This window comes from Macaca fascicularis, chromosome 13 (genome assembly GCF_037993035.2).
Source record: "Macaca fascicularis isolate 582-1 chromosome 13, T2T-MFA8v1.1".
In the NCBI taxonomy this organism is placed as follows: domain Eukaryota; kingdom Metazoa; phylum Chordata; class Mammalia; order Primates; family Cercopithecidae; genus Macaca; species Macaca fascicularis.
The window spans coordinates 78,367,712-78,384,536 of record NC_088387.1 but is presented as its reverse complement, the minus strand read 5'-3'; the positions used below and the strand labels follow the sequence as shown (position 1 = coordinate 78,384,536).

The 16,825-nt window shown below is 38.4% G+C and overlaps 1 protein-coding gene across 12 annotated transcripts in view; it reads left to right on the top strand.

The window, feature by feature from the left end:
• PLEKHH2 (pleckstrin homology, MyTH4 and FERM domain containing H2) overlaps positions 1–16,825 on the top strand; it is a 124,200-nt gene that overhangs the window by 36,035 nt on the left and 71,340 nt on the right. For 8 of the 12 annotated variants that reach the window (XR_012422426.1, XR_012422427.1, XR_012422428.1 and 5 more), the window contains 3 exons: positions 12,726–12,875; positions 14,684–14,767; positions 15,406–15,487. Coding sequence is in view for 9 of the 12 variants with exons in the window: in XM_065527123.1 (XP_065383195.1) it covers positions 12,726–12,875; positions 14,684–14,767; positions 15,406–15,487 (316 nt within the window). In the remaining 3 variants the exon portion in view is untranslated. The remainder of the gene's footprint in view (positions 1–12,725; positions 12,876–14,683; positions 14,768–15,405; positions 15,488–16,825) is intronic. The other 4 variants (XM_074011877.1, XM_065527124.1, XM_074011878.1 and 1 more) reach the window with 1 other exon arrangement.

Below are 16,825 nucleotides of genomic sequence, written 5' to 3'. Positions count from 1 at the left end.
GAAAGGAAACTCATCTCAAAAGGAAACTGTATTCATTAAGCATTTAGTCCCATTTTCCCCTCCCCCTAGCCCCTGGCAACCACCAATCTGCTTTCTGTTGCTATGGATTTACCTATTCTGATATTTCATATAAATGGATTTATATACTATGTGATCTTTTGTGTCTGGCTTCTCTCATTTAGCAGAATGTTTTTGATATTCATCCATGTTGTAGCATGTATCATGCTTTATTCCTCATTATGGCTGAATAATGTTCCATATATATATATACACACACACACACACACACACAAAATTTGTTTATCCATTTGTCTTTTTATGGACATTGTCTTTTTATGAACTTTCACTGTCCTCAATGTTTCCCGTGCCCTACCTATTCTACCTTTTCATCTTTTGACTATTGTGACTAGTGCTGTTAAGAACATACATGTATTTGTTTGAGTACCCCTTTTTAATTCTTTTATTTATATACCCTTTTTATTTATTTTTTTTTTTTTGAGATGGAGTTTCGCTCTTGTTGCCCAGGCTGGAGTGCAATGGCACGATCTTGGCTCACTGCAACCTCCGCCTCCCAGGTTCAAGCGATTCTCCTGCCTCAGCCTCCCGAGTAGCTGGAGTTACAGGCATGCGCCACCACGCCTGGCTCATTTTGTATTTTTAGTAGAGATGGGGTTTCTCTGTGTTGGTCAGGCTGGTCTTTAACTCCCGATTTCAGGTGATCTGCCCACCTTGGCCTCCCAAAGTGCTGGGGTTACAGGTGTGAGCCACCTCGCCTGGCCCTCTTTTTTTTGTTTTTAATAGTTGATTTGTTCAAATTGGGATCTACACTAGATTGACACATTTCATTTGATTCTTAAACTCTTTTAATCTATAGGATCTTTTTCCCTTTTTTCCTTCTTTTTTTTCTTTCAATTTATTTGTATGGGTTAATTTGTTCTCTAAAGCTTTCCACATTCTGGAGTTTGCCGATTGCATACCTATGATGTGATTTAACAAGCTCCTCTACCCCTATATTTCCTGTAAAATATAGTTAGATCTAAAATTTTGACCTTTTTTCTTTCTCTCTTTTCAAGACTACTTCTTGGGTGATATTGTTGACTTCCGCCAGAAGGTATATAATAATGTCTAGTTATCTCTCTTTCTCTTTTTTTTTTTTTTGGTGGTATTAGTAGCCATTGATTACTTTGTTTAAATGAATGATTTCATCAGGGAGGTTATTGCTTTTTTAAAAATAGACTTTAATATTTAGAGAAGTTTTAGATTTACAGCAAAATTGATGGTATATGAAGTACAGAGCTTTCATATATCCTCTCCCCTCCAACACACGTTCAAGCTTTCTTCACCGTCAGCATCCAACACCAGAGTGGTATGTTTATTACAACTGATGAACCAACACTGACACATCATTATCACCCAAAGCCCATAGTTTACATTAGTGTTTACTCTTGCTGTTTTGTGTTCTATGGATTTTGACAAATGTTTTATGATGTGTATCCTCTTCGATAGTATCATATAGGATAGTTTCACTGCCCTTAATGTCTCCTGTGCTCTACCTATTCAGTCCTTCCCTCCTCTTACGTCCCGGGAAACCACTGATCTTTTTACTGATTTAATCATTTTGCCTTTTCCAGAATGTCATATAGTTAGAATCAGACAGTATACAGCCTTTTCAGATTGGCTTCATTTTCACTTAGTGATATGCATTAAGGTTTCTCCATGACTTTTCAATTAGCATTCTTTTCAACACTAACTTATCCAGAATGGCTAAAATTAAAAGAACAACAATGAAGTGTTGGCAAGGAGATGGAACAACTGGAATTTTCATACACTTCCAGTAGTAATGCAACTTCGTACATTTATTCACTTTGGAAAGCTGTTTGGTAACATCTACTAAAGTAAACATTTGCCAGCCTGTGACCCAGCAATTCTACTCCTAGGTGTATACCAAGAAAAATAGGAACACGTATCCACCAAAATATAGGTATATGGACATGTGAAGCAACTTTATTCATAACAGCCCTAAGCTGAAAACAAGCAAATCATTTCACCAAAAAAGACACATGCAATTCTATGTTTATCACAGTGCAATTCACAATAGCAAAGACATGGAGTCAACCAAGGTGCCCATCAATGGTGGGTTAGATAAAGAAAATGTGGTATATATACACCAGAGAATACTACACTGCCATACAAAAGAATGAGATCATGTCCTTTGTAGCAACATGGATGCAATTGGAGGTCATTACCCTAAGAGAATTAATGCAGGAACTGAAAACCAAATACCACATGCTCTCACTTATAAGTGGGAGCTAAACATTAAATACACAAAAGATGCCATTTCCACAGTTTGAATCTATCTTGATCAGAATTCTTTTGACATCTAATAATGATCCCTGCCTAGAAAAATAAACAAGTTTTTCTTATTGTGAAATGCCCAATAAGTCTTACCAAGATAGGAGAAGATAAATGTAGGATATAACATGAGGGAAAGCCAATCTAAGACAACTGTAGAAATTGCTAAGAAAATTATGGGCAGGGCACATTTCAAGGTTAATTCCAACCCAGCTCTTCTCCAGGATTCCTAGAGGACAGTTATTTCAATTAGCATACAATGGTGTTCTAGACATATAGAATTAAAGTCCAGAGTTTGGAATAAGCAGTTAATTTTTCTTTTTTTGAGACAGGGTCTCACTATATGCCCAGGCTGAAATGCAGTAGTGCGACCATGGCTTGTTGTAGCCTTAACTTCCCAGGCTCAAGCAATCCTCCTGCCTCAGCCTGCCAAGTAGCTGGGACTACAGTCATGTGCCACCACACCCAGCTAATTTTAAATTGTTTGTAGAGATGGGGCCTCATTGTGTTACCAGGGCTGGTCTCAAACTCCTGGGCTCAAGTGATCCTCCTGTCTCGGCCTCCCAAAGTGTTGGAATTACAGGCGTGAGCTGCAAACTTGGCCTTTTAAAAATTTTGTTGTTGATTTTTTTTCTCCTCTTCCTCCTTCTCCTCCCACCTCTTCCTCTTTTTTCTTTTTTGAAGGGGAAGGATGAAGACAGGAGAGGAATATGAAACCTGTTTGGCAAGGTAAAGTCTGTATAGCCAAAGAGAAATCAAGGTGAATTCATGTTTCTCTGCCTTGGGAACAAACTTAAAATTTTAGCTGGATTTAAATCTAAACTCTCCCACTTAGTTGACTGAAAAAGCTTATTAGTTTCTTCAAGTCTTAGTTGTGTCACTTATGGAAAAGAGCTAATTGAGCTCATAGTCTCTTTATATTGTGTAGAGGTGTACAACACAGTGATTAAGAACACAGACTTGAGCCAAACTGTCTGGGTTCAAAGTCTGTCTCCATCTCTTATCACCTTTTCAACTTGGGCCTCAGCTTTCTATCTATACAATGTAGTACTATCTACTACCTAGCTCGTAGGATTTTGGGGAAATTGAATAGTTACTATGAATAAAGTACTTGGAATATTTCCTGCCACATAGAAGTGTTATTTAGCCATTATGAAAATTGACTCTGATTTAAGTAAAGTGCCTGGCATGCAGTCAGCCCTTAATAAATGGTGGTGGTGGTAGAAGTACGATTAGTAATGTGAGGATCTATGCTGTGCCTGTGTTTTAATACTCTTTGGCTGATAGTACCAAGTAGTGATATTCCCACTTACCTGTCTACAAAGGCAATAATTAACAGTAAAATCATAAAAGCCTACTTAAATTCTGTGAAAGAAGTGCAGCATTCTCTGTCACTGCATGCCAGATGTCTTAGTCCTTTTCTGTAGAGGTGTACTGAGCCGTATATGCATGTTCCTGTTCAGTCGTGCACCTTGCAGCACACATTTGTTGGCTTTGTCTGCCTCTCTGACTTTCACCACTAAAAATAGTACTCAGCTGAAACCAGCTCAACTCTACACTTTAGCATTGTACATTTTTCTCTTTGTATATTAATGAATGGCATCACTTCTGTATCAATTAATGAAGTTGTCTGCAGAAAAAGTCACACATTTGCCAGATAAATCTTATACTTAATGTTCTAGTACATCCCCTTCCCCTCCCCTCCCTTCCCTCCCCTCCCCTTCCCTTCCCTTCTTTTCTCCTTCCCTTCTTTTCCTCTTCCTTTCCCTTCCCTTCTTTTTCCTTCATTGTCTTGTGTTTTCTGACTTTGGCCTTCCTAGTAGCATCTCTCTCTACCTCTGTACCCTGGCTGTCTCTATATGTCTCTCTATCTGTTCTTCCCTATCTTTCCCTTCCCTTCCTTTCTCTCCTTTAACTGCCCATATTATGGGAAAAAGAGAAAGAAATTGAGGATGGTTTTGTTTTGCCTTAATTTAAAATTCTTAATTCATAATACGTGGCAAATTTCTTTGTTTGTGAAAATTAAACTAAATTAAGTATTTTTTATTTGTGATTTTCAACTATCTACGCCCCACCCCCAGCACTGCTCTGCTCCGATTCCTTGGGTCTTACGAGATCCAGTGAGGATTCTTTAAAAAAGGATCCTTGTTCCTGATTCAAGGGAAGCAAACCACAGAGGTTTGTTGTCATCCGGGCCAACCACTGGTCTTGGTAAGTTTGACAGGAAGGACTTCTCTCCTTTGAAGTTGTTCTTTGAGGATGTTGAGTATAAAGTTATTTAATTCTATGTGCTACATCTTTAAGCAAAAAGACACCAGGATTGGTTATTTTAGACATACTGCTACCCCCATCACCAAAAAAAAAAAAAAAAAAAAAAAAAAAAGAGAGAGAATTACAAATCTCTCAGAGTTTCTGTAAGTTAGCAAAACCTGTAGGCATTTCTTTTTGTCACACTTTAAATTTATTTAGTGCATATGTTGTTACACTTCAGAAGGACTTTTTTTCTTTACGTTACCTCATAATCTAAAAGTTGACAGGAAATACAGAGAGCAGATGAATTCTCATGCACTGATGAGGTCACCTTTTTGGCCTTTACAAGACTAAGTGTTAATAACTCAGAGTAACTCAATCCTTTGCTATCTTTAACAATTTCCATGGGACTGTGGCCTATCTGATGTTTATGTTGCTTAAATCAGCTTGCCTTTTCTCATTTCACCATGTCCTAAGACTCAAACAACTGTATTTATCTTAACCAAAAAGGAATGTTTTGCCACTAAAAGCAGTACTCAGCTAAAACCAGGTCAACTCTATAGTTTAGCTTTGTACATTTTTCTCTTTGTTTATCAATGAATGGCATCACTTCACTTCTGTAACAATTAACTAAATTCTCTGCAGAAAAAAGTCACAGATAAATATTTTATTGCCAGATAAATCTTGGTAATCTTTATACTTAATGTTCTAGTACATCTTTTTTTTGTTTGTTTGTCTTTTGAGACAGGGTCTTGCTCTGTCAGCCAGGCTGGAGTACAGTGGTGCGATCTCAGTTCACTGCAACTTCTGTTTCCTGTGCTCAAGCAATCCTCCTACCCCAGCCTCTGGAGTAGCTAGGACTGCAGGCATGTGCCACCACATCCATTTAATTTTTTTTTTAACCTTTTTTTGTTGTTGTTGTTGAGATGGTGTCTCACCATATTGCCCAGTGTAGTTTCGAACTCATCAGCTCAAGCAGTCCTCCAGCCTCAGCCTCCCAAAGTGCTGGGATTACTGGCATGAGCCACCACACCTGGCCCTAGTGTATCCTTATTGTTGTTGTTCACAAGTTTTGAAAGCAATATGATCAAATTAACCCAGTTCTACTTATGAGTACTCCTGTGAGATAGAAAAGCAGCAAAGAGCATATTTGGAAAATACTGACATATAGGATTCATTCCCAAGTATCTGATTAGGTGAATACCTTAATATATTACATTTATTTATGCTAACCAAAGAAGGGTAGATTATTGCCCTATAAAAGTATGTGTGTTTTTATTTTATCCTTTGGGGCTTGATCTCTTGCCTTTGTGTGATTCAGGCATGGTGGCAGCATTTAAAGTTGCCTCTGACCATTCTAACGCATGAGCTAATCTTGCCTTACTGTAAAGTTAGTTCTTAGTATTATTATTATGATTATTATTATCATTATTGAGACTGAGTCTCACTCTGTCACCCAGGCTGGAGTGCAGTGGTGTGATCTTGGCTCACCGCAACCTCTGCCTCTTGGGTTCAAGAATTTCTCCTGCCTGTGCCTCCGGAGTAACTGGGATTACAAGCGCATGCCACGATGCCTGGCTAATTTTTGCGTTTATAGTCTAGATGGCGTTTCACCATGTTGTTCAGGCTGGTCTCAAACTCCTGACCTCAGGTGATCCGCCTGCCTTGGCCTCTCCAAGTGTTGGAATTACAGGCATGAGCCACCATGCCCAGCCTGAAGTCATTTTTGACTCTTAATAAATCCATGCTGCTCAGTCATTCTAATATCCATGACCTTGTAATGGATATTACATTGCAATGCTTTGCTATATGAGGCCCAACCTTCATTACATGGAAAGCAAATTATTTAATGATCTTGATTTTTCAACTTCTGCAAGAAAAATCCTACTTTATAATCATGGAGTACTATGTCAAAATAATTGTGTTGTAAATGTGATTCAAATGATTAATTAATTTGCAGTAAACATATAAAAATTATAATCAACTTGCTGATTTCCTTGATAACATGTCAGTAAATTTTGACACATTCTTGAGTTCAACTTTTCTAAGAAGGTTTAAAAAATATTTTATAAACATGTGGCCTTCCCTTTCTTATGAGATCCCATCCAAGTAGTGTAGCATGACATGCAAAGATCTGTGTGTCCCTCTCCTTATTTGCAGCCTTATATCTGGCCATGTCCCCCATTCTCATATATATATATGAGAATGTATATGTATATACATTTTTTAATGTGTGTATATATACACATTTATATATGTATACACATTTAAAAATAACTTTAACTGTTATTTTAGACTCAGAGGGTACATGTGCAGGTTTGTTACATGATTTTATTGCGTGATGCTGAGGTTTGGGATATGGATGATTTCATCACCCAGGCAATGAACATAGTCCCAATAGTTTTTCAGCCCATGTCCCCATCTCTTGCTCCCTGTCTCATAGTCCTCAGTGTCTGTTGTTCCAATCTTTATGCCCTTGGGTGTTTAATGTTTAGCTCCCACTTATAAGTGAGAGCATGTGGTATTTGGTTTTCAGTTCCTGCATTAATTCTCTTAGGATAATGACCTCCAGTTGCATCCATGTTGCTACAAAGGACATGATCTCATTCTTTTTTATGGCAGTGTAGTATTCCCTGGTGTATATATACCACATTTTCTTTATCTAACCCACCATTGATGGGCACCTTGGTTGATTCCATGTCTTTGCTATTGTGAATTGCACTGTGATAAACATAGAAGTGCATGTGTCTTTTTTGGCAGAACAATTTATTTTCCTTTGACTATATACCCAGTAACTGGATTGCTGGGTCAAATGGTACTTCTGTTTCTTTGAGAAACCTCCAACTGCTTTTTATACTGGCTGAACTAATTTACATTCCCACCAACAGTGTATAAGTGTTCCTATTTCGCCACAGCATTGCCAGCTTCTGTTATTTTTTAATTTTTTAATAATAGCCATTCTGACTGGTGTGAAATGGTATCTCATTATGGTTTTGAACTTCATTTCTCTGATGATTAGCAATGATGAGCATTTTTTCTTATGTTTCTTGGTTGCTTGTATGTCTTCTTTTTTTTTATTTAAGTATTTTTTTCGAGACAGGGTCTTTCTCTGTTGCCCAGGCTGGAGTGCAGCAGCATGATCATGGCTCACTTGCAGCCTTGACCTCCCAGGCTCAAGTGATCCTCTCACTTCAGCCTTTTGAGGAGCGGGGACCACAGGCATGTGCCACTACACTCAGCTAATATTTTAGAAATTTTTTGTAGAAATGCGTTCTCACTGTGTTGCCCAGGCTGGTCTCAAACTCCTGGGCTCAAGCTGTCCTCCCTCCTCGGCCTCCCAAAGTGTTGGGACTATAAGCATGAGCCACCACACCCACCCAGCCTGTATCTTCTTTTGAGAAGTGTCTGTTCATGTCCTTTGCCCATAGCTTCTGCACAGCAAAAGAAACTATCAACAGAGTAAACATACAGCCTACAGAATGGGAGAAAATATTCACAAACTGTGCATCCAACAATGGTCTAATATCTAGAATCTATAAGGAAGTTGTTATTGTTTGAATCTGAACAATCTAAACAAATCAACAAGTAAATTTTAAGTAACTGGAAAGTAGTCTGGGATTTAAAATACTCCGAACAATCTTTTTTGTCATTCTGTTTGGAAACAATCAGGAATCTTTGTCATGCCATAGCAATTTATATATAGAAATAGAAACTTTTAATTCCCTCTCAAAAATACAGTCACATCTCGATTATGTATAGTGGACAGGAATAAGGTTAGAAGTGGGAAGAAGGAAATAGCGATATGGATAATTACAATGGGAGTAATATTTGCAGCTCCTGCTTTCTCCTATGGGAAATAGCACTGGAAGCTGTACTGGGATCCCCAACAGTACTCTTGGGTTCTGTGATTTGCTAGAATGACTCATGGGACCCAGAAAAGCTGTTTTGCTCACGATCACCATTTATTACAGTGAAAAGATACAGATTAAAATCAACAAAGGAAAAGGGCACATAGAGTGGTGTCCTGGAGAAATCAGATATGAGCTTCCAGTTGTCTTTCTGCTGTGGAGTTGCACAGGGATGCACTTAATCCTTCCATCAATGTGTGACAAAATATATGAAATATTGCCAACAAATAAGCTTACTCAAGCCTTGGTGTCCTGGATTTTGATTAGAGGTCGGTCATGTAGGCCTGAAATATCCACTTGACTGTTCTTAGTCAGTCTCCAGCCCACCCAATGGTCAAACTGATACATTTTGGCCCAGGACCCCAGGCGAACAAAAAAACAGGCATTTACCATAAGTCACACAATTAACATAAACTATGTGGTATGGCCCAAGATCTCAACTGTATTACTACAAGGGCAGCCTGAACAGTCAAGATATTCCAGGGCATCAGATGTTGTCTCCCAAGAGCCAGTGAAGGACCAGTCCTTTCTTTGGAATGTGGAGGATCTGTGCACCCAAGTCTACTGAGTTAACCCTTTGCTGAACAGGAATTTAGGGACCTTGGGATCAAGAATGTTTGGGGGAAGTAGGTGAGGAGTGCGCTGAGGTGGGTGGATACAACCAGAGGCTCTCCTAGAAGTAAAGAAGCAAAGTAGCCTAAAAACACAAAGCATTCCACACTGGAGGCTATACTTGTATACACATTTGTGAGAGTTTATTTAACAACCAATTTGAATTCACAGGTGTTTGTTATTGGCCAGTCTCTGAATAGTTAAAATTCTTAAATGGTTCTGGTTAAATGAATGGAAAAACAAGTGAGCTGTTTTCCATATGGTTGTGGTGAGATGTTTTAAAAGGCATCTTGGCTTTTCTGTGGACCTCTTAGCTTTTCTGTAGACCTCTTATTCATATTAATTACCAAGGAAGGCTGAATCCTGTCTACAGAACTTGGTCTTAATAGGACCAGTTGGTAAGTAGGTTGCTTGTAACTACTTTGTGGTCTCTCTCTCTAAGAGATTTTGCCCCTTTTGCCAATAGTTTTCTTGCCTAGGAAAGTTGTTTGCCTAAAAGTAATGGTCGAATTAAAGAGCTTCAGACGGGAAGGATGCATCCAAGGAGCTCTGTAGCATTCATTCATGTAATAACAACTTCCAAATTGAATGTGTTATTCAGGGTAAAAGAACAGTTCCAAACCATAGTTTTCCAGGACTATAGACCTTTCCTAAGCAATAATAGGACTATTTTATGTGGCTGCCCAATGTCTGTAGGGTGGCTTGCTTTAACTTAATAAAGGGACACTAGATGTAGGTCTGGTCGCATTTATTTTTATTCTTACTCAATTACTTTTGTTTTTCTTGAGGTTTACTTCTATTAATCTGTGCCCAGATGAGAACTACCATTTTGGACTTGGGCTCTGCTCTTCTCTCCCTGCTTCCTCAGCTTCAGAATGCCATATGTGCAACTGGCTATCCCATCTTAAGATTACTGTCCAGCTCTCTGTCCTGCTCGGGCGGTTTTGCATGACATCATCTCTGATGCAGACCTTTGTGCTTGATACAGATCTTTGTCCTTCAGCTCATGCAGAAAGCCCGCTATATTACTTAGAATCTAAGGTAGCTTAAATTATCATTTGGATAGTGGAATACATTTTTTTCTTCTTCTTCTTCTTTTTTTTAATCTGCTTTTATTTTCCTAGTTTCCAGCCATGTGGTTGGTATTTAAATAGAATAGTTTTGGCATCCGAGTTGGTTTACATTTATGCAGTGAACCCACTGCATTCATGGTTAAAAAAAAGAAACCTGGCATTCATGGTTAAAAAAAGAAATCCAAACTAATCTTTATACCTTTCAGGAGAAAATCCTCATTAGTCAAATATTTTTTAGCTTTAAGTAAGGATTCCTTGTGACTTTTCAGAAGTGTTTTTAATAATTTCAGATTTTCATCTTAACTGTCATCTTTAATTTCTCAAATGCTTTCACATTATTTTTTTCTCTTTGCCTGTATAATCTGAAACATTGCTAAAATTATATTCTTACCTATTTGGAGTATATAGAATGAAAGTCTTAATATTGTATACAGTCCCCAATATTTTATTTTCCTTCATACTACCATTAACATCTCAAACATCTCTTACTTGGATCTCCTTGTGAAGTTTCTGCTGAGGCATCCAATCAACTCAACCATCTACAATCAAGGATCAAGTTTGTGAGTCAAAGTGAGAACTAAAGGAGAGAAAAGTGAGAACTAAAAGGTGTTGATAGGAAAATCTAAACTTTACTATAAGTTGAATAGACTTATATAATCCATGTAGGTTGGCAAACACAATATGCAGATATGCCTTTCTGAGATTTTATATGCCTGGATGTGTTTCGCAGAAGATCCAAGCAGGGCCAATCTATCTTAGATATTAAACTTGCAGCCGGGCGCGGTGGCTCAAGCCTGTAATCCCAGCACTTTGGGAGGCCGAGACGGGCGGATCACGAGGTCAGGAGATCGAGACCATCCTGGCTAACCCGGTGAAACCCCGTCTCTACTAAAAAATACAAAAAGCTAGTCGGGCGAGGCGGCGGGCGCCTGTAGTCCCAGCTACTCGGGAGGCTGAGGCAGGAGAATGGCGTGAACGCGGGAGGCGGAGCTTGCAGTGAGCTGAGATCCGGCCACTGCACTCCAGCCTGGGCGACAGAGCGAGACTCTGTCTCAAAAAAAAAAATAAAATAAAATAAAATAAACTTGCAGCACCACTCAACCTCCAGCCACACACTCAGTCTCTTTTACCCTGTTCTATTTTTTTCCCACTACCCTTATTTTTTACCCTAAGAGGCAGGATTTTTTGCCTCTTAGCTCAGCTGGATCTGGGTTCTTGTCTCATGACCAGGAAGAAGTAGTCGCATGGACACTCAAAGAATGAGCAAGGCAGGAAGTTTTATTGAGTGATGAAACAGCTTTTAGTGCAGAGGGGACAGGGGTGGGGGTGGTCCCCCTACCCGAAGCAGGAGAGTTCCCAATATGGCTGAGCCCGGGGCTTTTTATGGGCTCAGAATAGGGAGTGCGTGCTGACTGGCTTGCGAGTATGCAAAAAAGGTTAAAGTAAAGACATTACTCAAAAGTGGGCATGATAGTGTAGAAAACCAATTAGGAAAGGATAGGTATATGTAAAATAGGTGGAGGATGGGGATCAATCGAAAGAAAGTGCGCCAAACAGGAAGGCAGGTTCTCAGTCTGGTTCAAGGATTTACCCCGGACTGTTTCCAGCTTGAAGGTTGGATATTTCACTGGGGACCTGCCCCATCTGCCTAGGCATTTGTCTGCCTCCTGCCTCTATCATTATCACCTGAGTAATGTAATGTACTCTTCTTTTTTTAAAACATTTATTATATTTGTGATCTCTCTCACCCACTAGAATGTAATTTCTCAAGCTCCTGGACTCAAACTGTCTGCCTGCCTCGGCCTCCCAAAGTGCTGGGATTACGGGTGTGAGCCACTGTGCCAGGTCTAGAATGTAATTTCTATGCAGGCAGAGATGTGGGGATCTAGTTTATTCACTGATGCTTTCGCAGGGCCTGGAATAAGTCGGGCACTTGGCAGGTTTTCACTGAATATTTGTTAAATGAATGAATCAAGAAGCCCTCAGTGAGTCCTACCTATATCTAGACTCTAATACTTTTTTATTTTTTATGATTCCATCATTTGGGGCTTTAAGCTTCTTCCCCCACGCCCCTTTCCATAGTGTATATGCTTCTTTTTCACCTAAGTTCAAGTTTTTTTCCCATAATACATTATTATACCAGGCCATCCAGTCTGGGTCTCATCTCACCACTCATCTTTCTTAATTTATACTTTGTTTAAAATATGAAAAAATGAGGGCTGGAAACTTTCTGTTTCTATACTCATATAACACTTTGCTTATTGTCATTGCTCTAGGAAACATGTACATTACTTTATATGATAGCAATATTCTGAGAATTTCTTATGTTTGTATGTACCTCAAAGGTAACACCACTTGGTGAAATAGGCTTCAGACTTTATAATCATTAAACACATTAAACCTTGCTGTTTAATGTTTTCCTTTTTGAAGTCTTTTAGGAATCTACATAATATTAAGGTAAAATTCTAGGTTTAATACTGTGATAACCTAAGTACACACACAATTTTAATATTTTATCCTTTGAATTTAGGTACAAGTTATGGAAGATAAATTAAAAGCAGCTAATATTCAAACCAGTGAATCAGAGACAAGATTATATAATAAATGCCAAGATCTGGAGTCGCTAATACAGGAAAAAGATGACATCATTCAAAACTTGGAATTGCAACTTGAAGAGCAGGTTAGGAAGAATTTGATAAAGAGTTCTAAGTGTGTGCACTCATTTGTGCATAATCACAAAGATTAAAAAGAGAGAGCCTAAATTTCTATATTTGGGGAGGAATCTTGCTTATTCAGTCAACTCATAGGATTGCATCACATTTATTGGTGAAAGGTGCAAGTAAAATGGCATTCCTTTAAGTTCAGAGTGATTCCAGGCAAGATCTAACACTTTTTGGATGTGAGAATGCTCCTTAATATTCAAACATTTGAGTTTATTTATTTATTTCAGATAGAGTCTCGCTCTGTCAACCAAGCTGGAGTGCAGCGGCTCGATCTTAGCTCACTGCAACCTCCGCAACCCCCGCGCCGCCAGGTTCAAGCGATTCTTGTGCCTCAGCCTCCCGAGTAGCTGGGTCTACGGGCATACACCACAATGCCCAGCTAATTTTTGTATTTTGTTTTTCAATAGAGACAGGGTTTTGCCATGTTGGCCAGTCTGGTCTTGAACTCCTGACCTCAGGTGATCCGCCCACCTCAGCCTCCCAACCTGCTGGGATTATAGGCGCCAGCCACCATGCCCGGCCAAAAGTTAGAGTTTAAATGTAGTATTTAAGTTGGGAGCATCTGGTTATCAGCAGGTATGTCTGTAAATTGTTTGCAACCAATCTTTGCTTCAGACTGTTAGTGTTGGAAATGTTCATAGAACATTACATTTTAAATATTTATATTTGATGCCAATCCTTCTGCTTAGAAACGTGTATACCATTTTTGAACCACTTTATTGGAATCAAGTAATCTAGTTTAAAAAATGTACTACTCATGCCTGTAATCCCAGCACTTTGGGAGGCCGAGGTGGGCGGATCATGAGGTCAGGAGATCAAGACCATCCTGGCTAACACGGTGAAACCCCATCTCTACTAAAAATACAAAAAATTAACCAGGCGTGGTGGCGGGCACCTGTAGTCCCAGCTATTTGGGAGACTGAGGCAGGAGAATGGCGTGAACCTGGGAGGCGGAACTTGCAGTGAGCCGAGGTCAAGCCACTGCACTCCAGCCTGGGCGAGAGAGTGAGACTCCATCTCAAAAATAAATAAATAAATAAATAATAATAATAATAATAATGTATTAGGAAAAAATTGCTTTGGGGTTATGTATTTAATGGTCACTTAACATCATTTAAATATGACCACTATGAAATCGTTTTGTTAAATGTGTTGTTTATTTTCAGCATTTTTTTTTCCCATTTCTTGATAAAGACCAGTGTTTCTTTAGGTCAGTGGTTTTCAGCTTTCTACCACCCCTAGACCCTGCCTATTGTGATTTATTTGGTAGTCACATTCTCAGTAGTTTTGTGACCATAGCCAGATTTTAAGGCTGGTAAATGAGAGCTAGAATTTCACTATGTTTATTTTTCTTGGATCTTTGAAAGCTAGTATTTGAGGGGGAAAAAAAAGCTATGCCCCTAAGGAGAGTCTTATTCTCTTCTCCCCAACGTGGTTGACCCCTGTGTTACTGCTCTAAATCCTAGAACATTTCCAGAAAATGGCTTATTTTGTTGATAAATTCAGTGGATTGACTTCAGTGTATGATCTTTCAGAGAAAGAGAATAGCGGTTGCTAAAACTAGTAATACGTGCATATGGCTTTGTGGTTTCTTTTTGTATCTACTGAATAATTTTTTCTTTTAAAAATTTATTTGGTAATTTGAAAGTAGATATAGTAACTTGGAAACAAGTTTTAAGTGGATTTGCCTTGTATATTTATGGTATAACATTTCCAGACCATTGCATTTATGTTTGAACTAAACAAATTGCTATTGTTATTTCAGAAACAAATAAGAATACAAGAAGCTAAAATAATAGAAGAGAAAGCAGCTAAGATCAAAGAGTGGGTAACAGTTAAATTAAATGAGGTATTTATTGCTATATGTTTTCCTTTTCTTTACCTTTTACTTCTTGTGAATTGATACATCATCAGAATATATGATTACTCTGAGTAAAACAAAAAATTTTGATCGGTTGGTGATACTGTTGTCTTTTGATAAACTTGAGATATAGGTAGCTTTTGTTTTAATATCCAGTGTATTTTTAAAATTAAACATATTAATAGACTCATGATGATGTATAATAAACTGTAAATAACTTTATTCTGATAAGTTAATTTTAGTTCTGATTAATTTCAAATAATAATAGGACATATGTCTATATCTCATAAAATTAATGTATTTGGTAGCTGAGAAGCACACATTTTCATTTTTATGGCAGTTTAAAGCTGAAATTGTTTCCTTTAAAACAATTTTACAGTGGAAAAGGCATAAGGGGAGAAAACATTTAAAACTCTTAGTTCTGAAAAATGTAAATATTGATATCATAATTATCTAGGTTGATAGCCTATTCTGATAAATTAATCTGATATTTGTTTATCATTTCCTTTGTATTTTGCTTACACATGTAGAGAAACTAAATATTAACATTTTCTAATATTATTATTTATTAGTACATTTTTATAATGTTATCTCTTTGTGAAAAGAATACCATTATGTTCTTTTAGCTGGAACTGGAGAATCAGAATCTTCGTTTGATCAACCAAAACCAAACTGAAGAGATAAGAACAATGCAGTCGAAACTACAAGGTACAAATACTTTACTAAGATAGCTTAGTTGGATTTATTTGACTATATAGGCTTTTACTTTTTTTGATGTTTTAAAGATGCAATTATGGATATCATCCAAGAAGCTGTTGTCATAAAATGAAAGAGAATTTCTAAACAAACCAGAACTCCTGCACCCAAGCGAATGTTGGGCCTGAAAGCGGAAGGCAAAAAAGAGATGGAATTGATGATGTCTACCAAAGTGGTCACTACACAGATCAGAAAAACATGACCAAATACTAATTTCGCCCCTCTCTATTCTAAAAGGCCTTCCATCGCTACGCTTTTTAGAAGCACACTAAGTTCCGGAGAGTCCGCCTTGCTAAAAGTACTGTATAGTGACATTAGCCTGGGAGGTCAGACATCATGGATGATGGGTACTAATCTCTAATGGTGAGGACATTTTGCTCCTTCTAAGTGATGTAGTGCTACATATCCCTGTTTTCTTGAAAGAATATAGGGGACTTTACCACACAAGATAGTGAGTTAGAGGTAGTCGTATCAGAGAGACATGTACTCCAAAAGTTCAAGAAGACTTGAATTTTGACCTTAGAGAATAGACCTTTTAATGAGGATTAGGAGAGTCACAAATATACATTTGTAGCTGCATTGAAGACTTTGGAGGAGGCTTCTTGGCATCACACATGCCGAACACATTACTGAACTTGGCATTATTTGAGGGCAGCTCTGAGGCACTTCTGTGTGTTCTTAGATGCCTGAGCTGGTGGTTACTTGCATGCAAATGTCACAACTCAGTTCGTTCATGGATCACCAGTGTTCTAATCCTTTCCCCATATGGATCTTCTAGATGAGGGTTTGAATCCAGTCAGTTGGGAGAATCAATTGATAATCTGCTGATAAACTCAAGAATATCAGTGGTGAGATTGGTCTATTTTAAAAAACATGTATCTCCAAAATTATTTCTAACTTTTGACTGGGTCACTGGGCTGGGTGCAGTGGTTCACTCCTGTAATCCCAGCATTTTGGGAGGCCAAGGTGAGAGGACTGCTTGAGGCCAGGAATTTGAGACCAGCCTGGGCAATATAGTGAGACCCCATTGCTACAAAAAAATTTTTTTAATTAGCTGGCCATGGTGGCACACACCTATACTCTCAGCTATGTGGGGGCTTGTTCGGGAGGTGAGGTGGGAAGATTGCTTGAGCCCGGGAGTTTGGGGCTGCAGTAAGCCATGATCATGTCACTGTACTCCAGCCTGAGCAACAAAGAGAGACCCTGTCTCAAAAATAAATAAATAATAATAAAGTCCAAGAGATGAATTAAATTCGTGATTAGGTGCTGACCTAATCACTTCACTAGCTA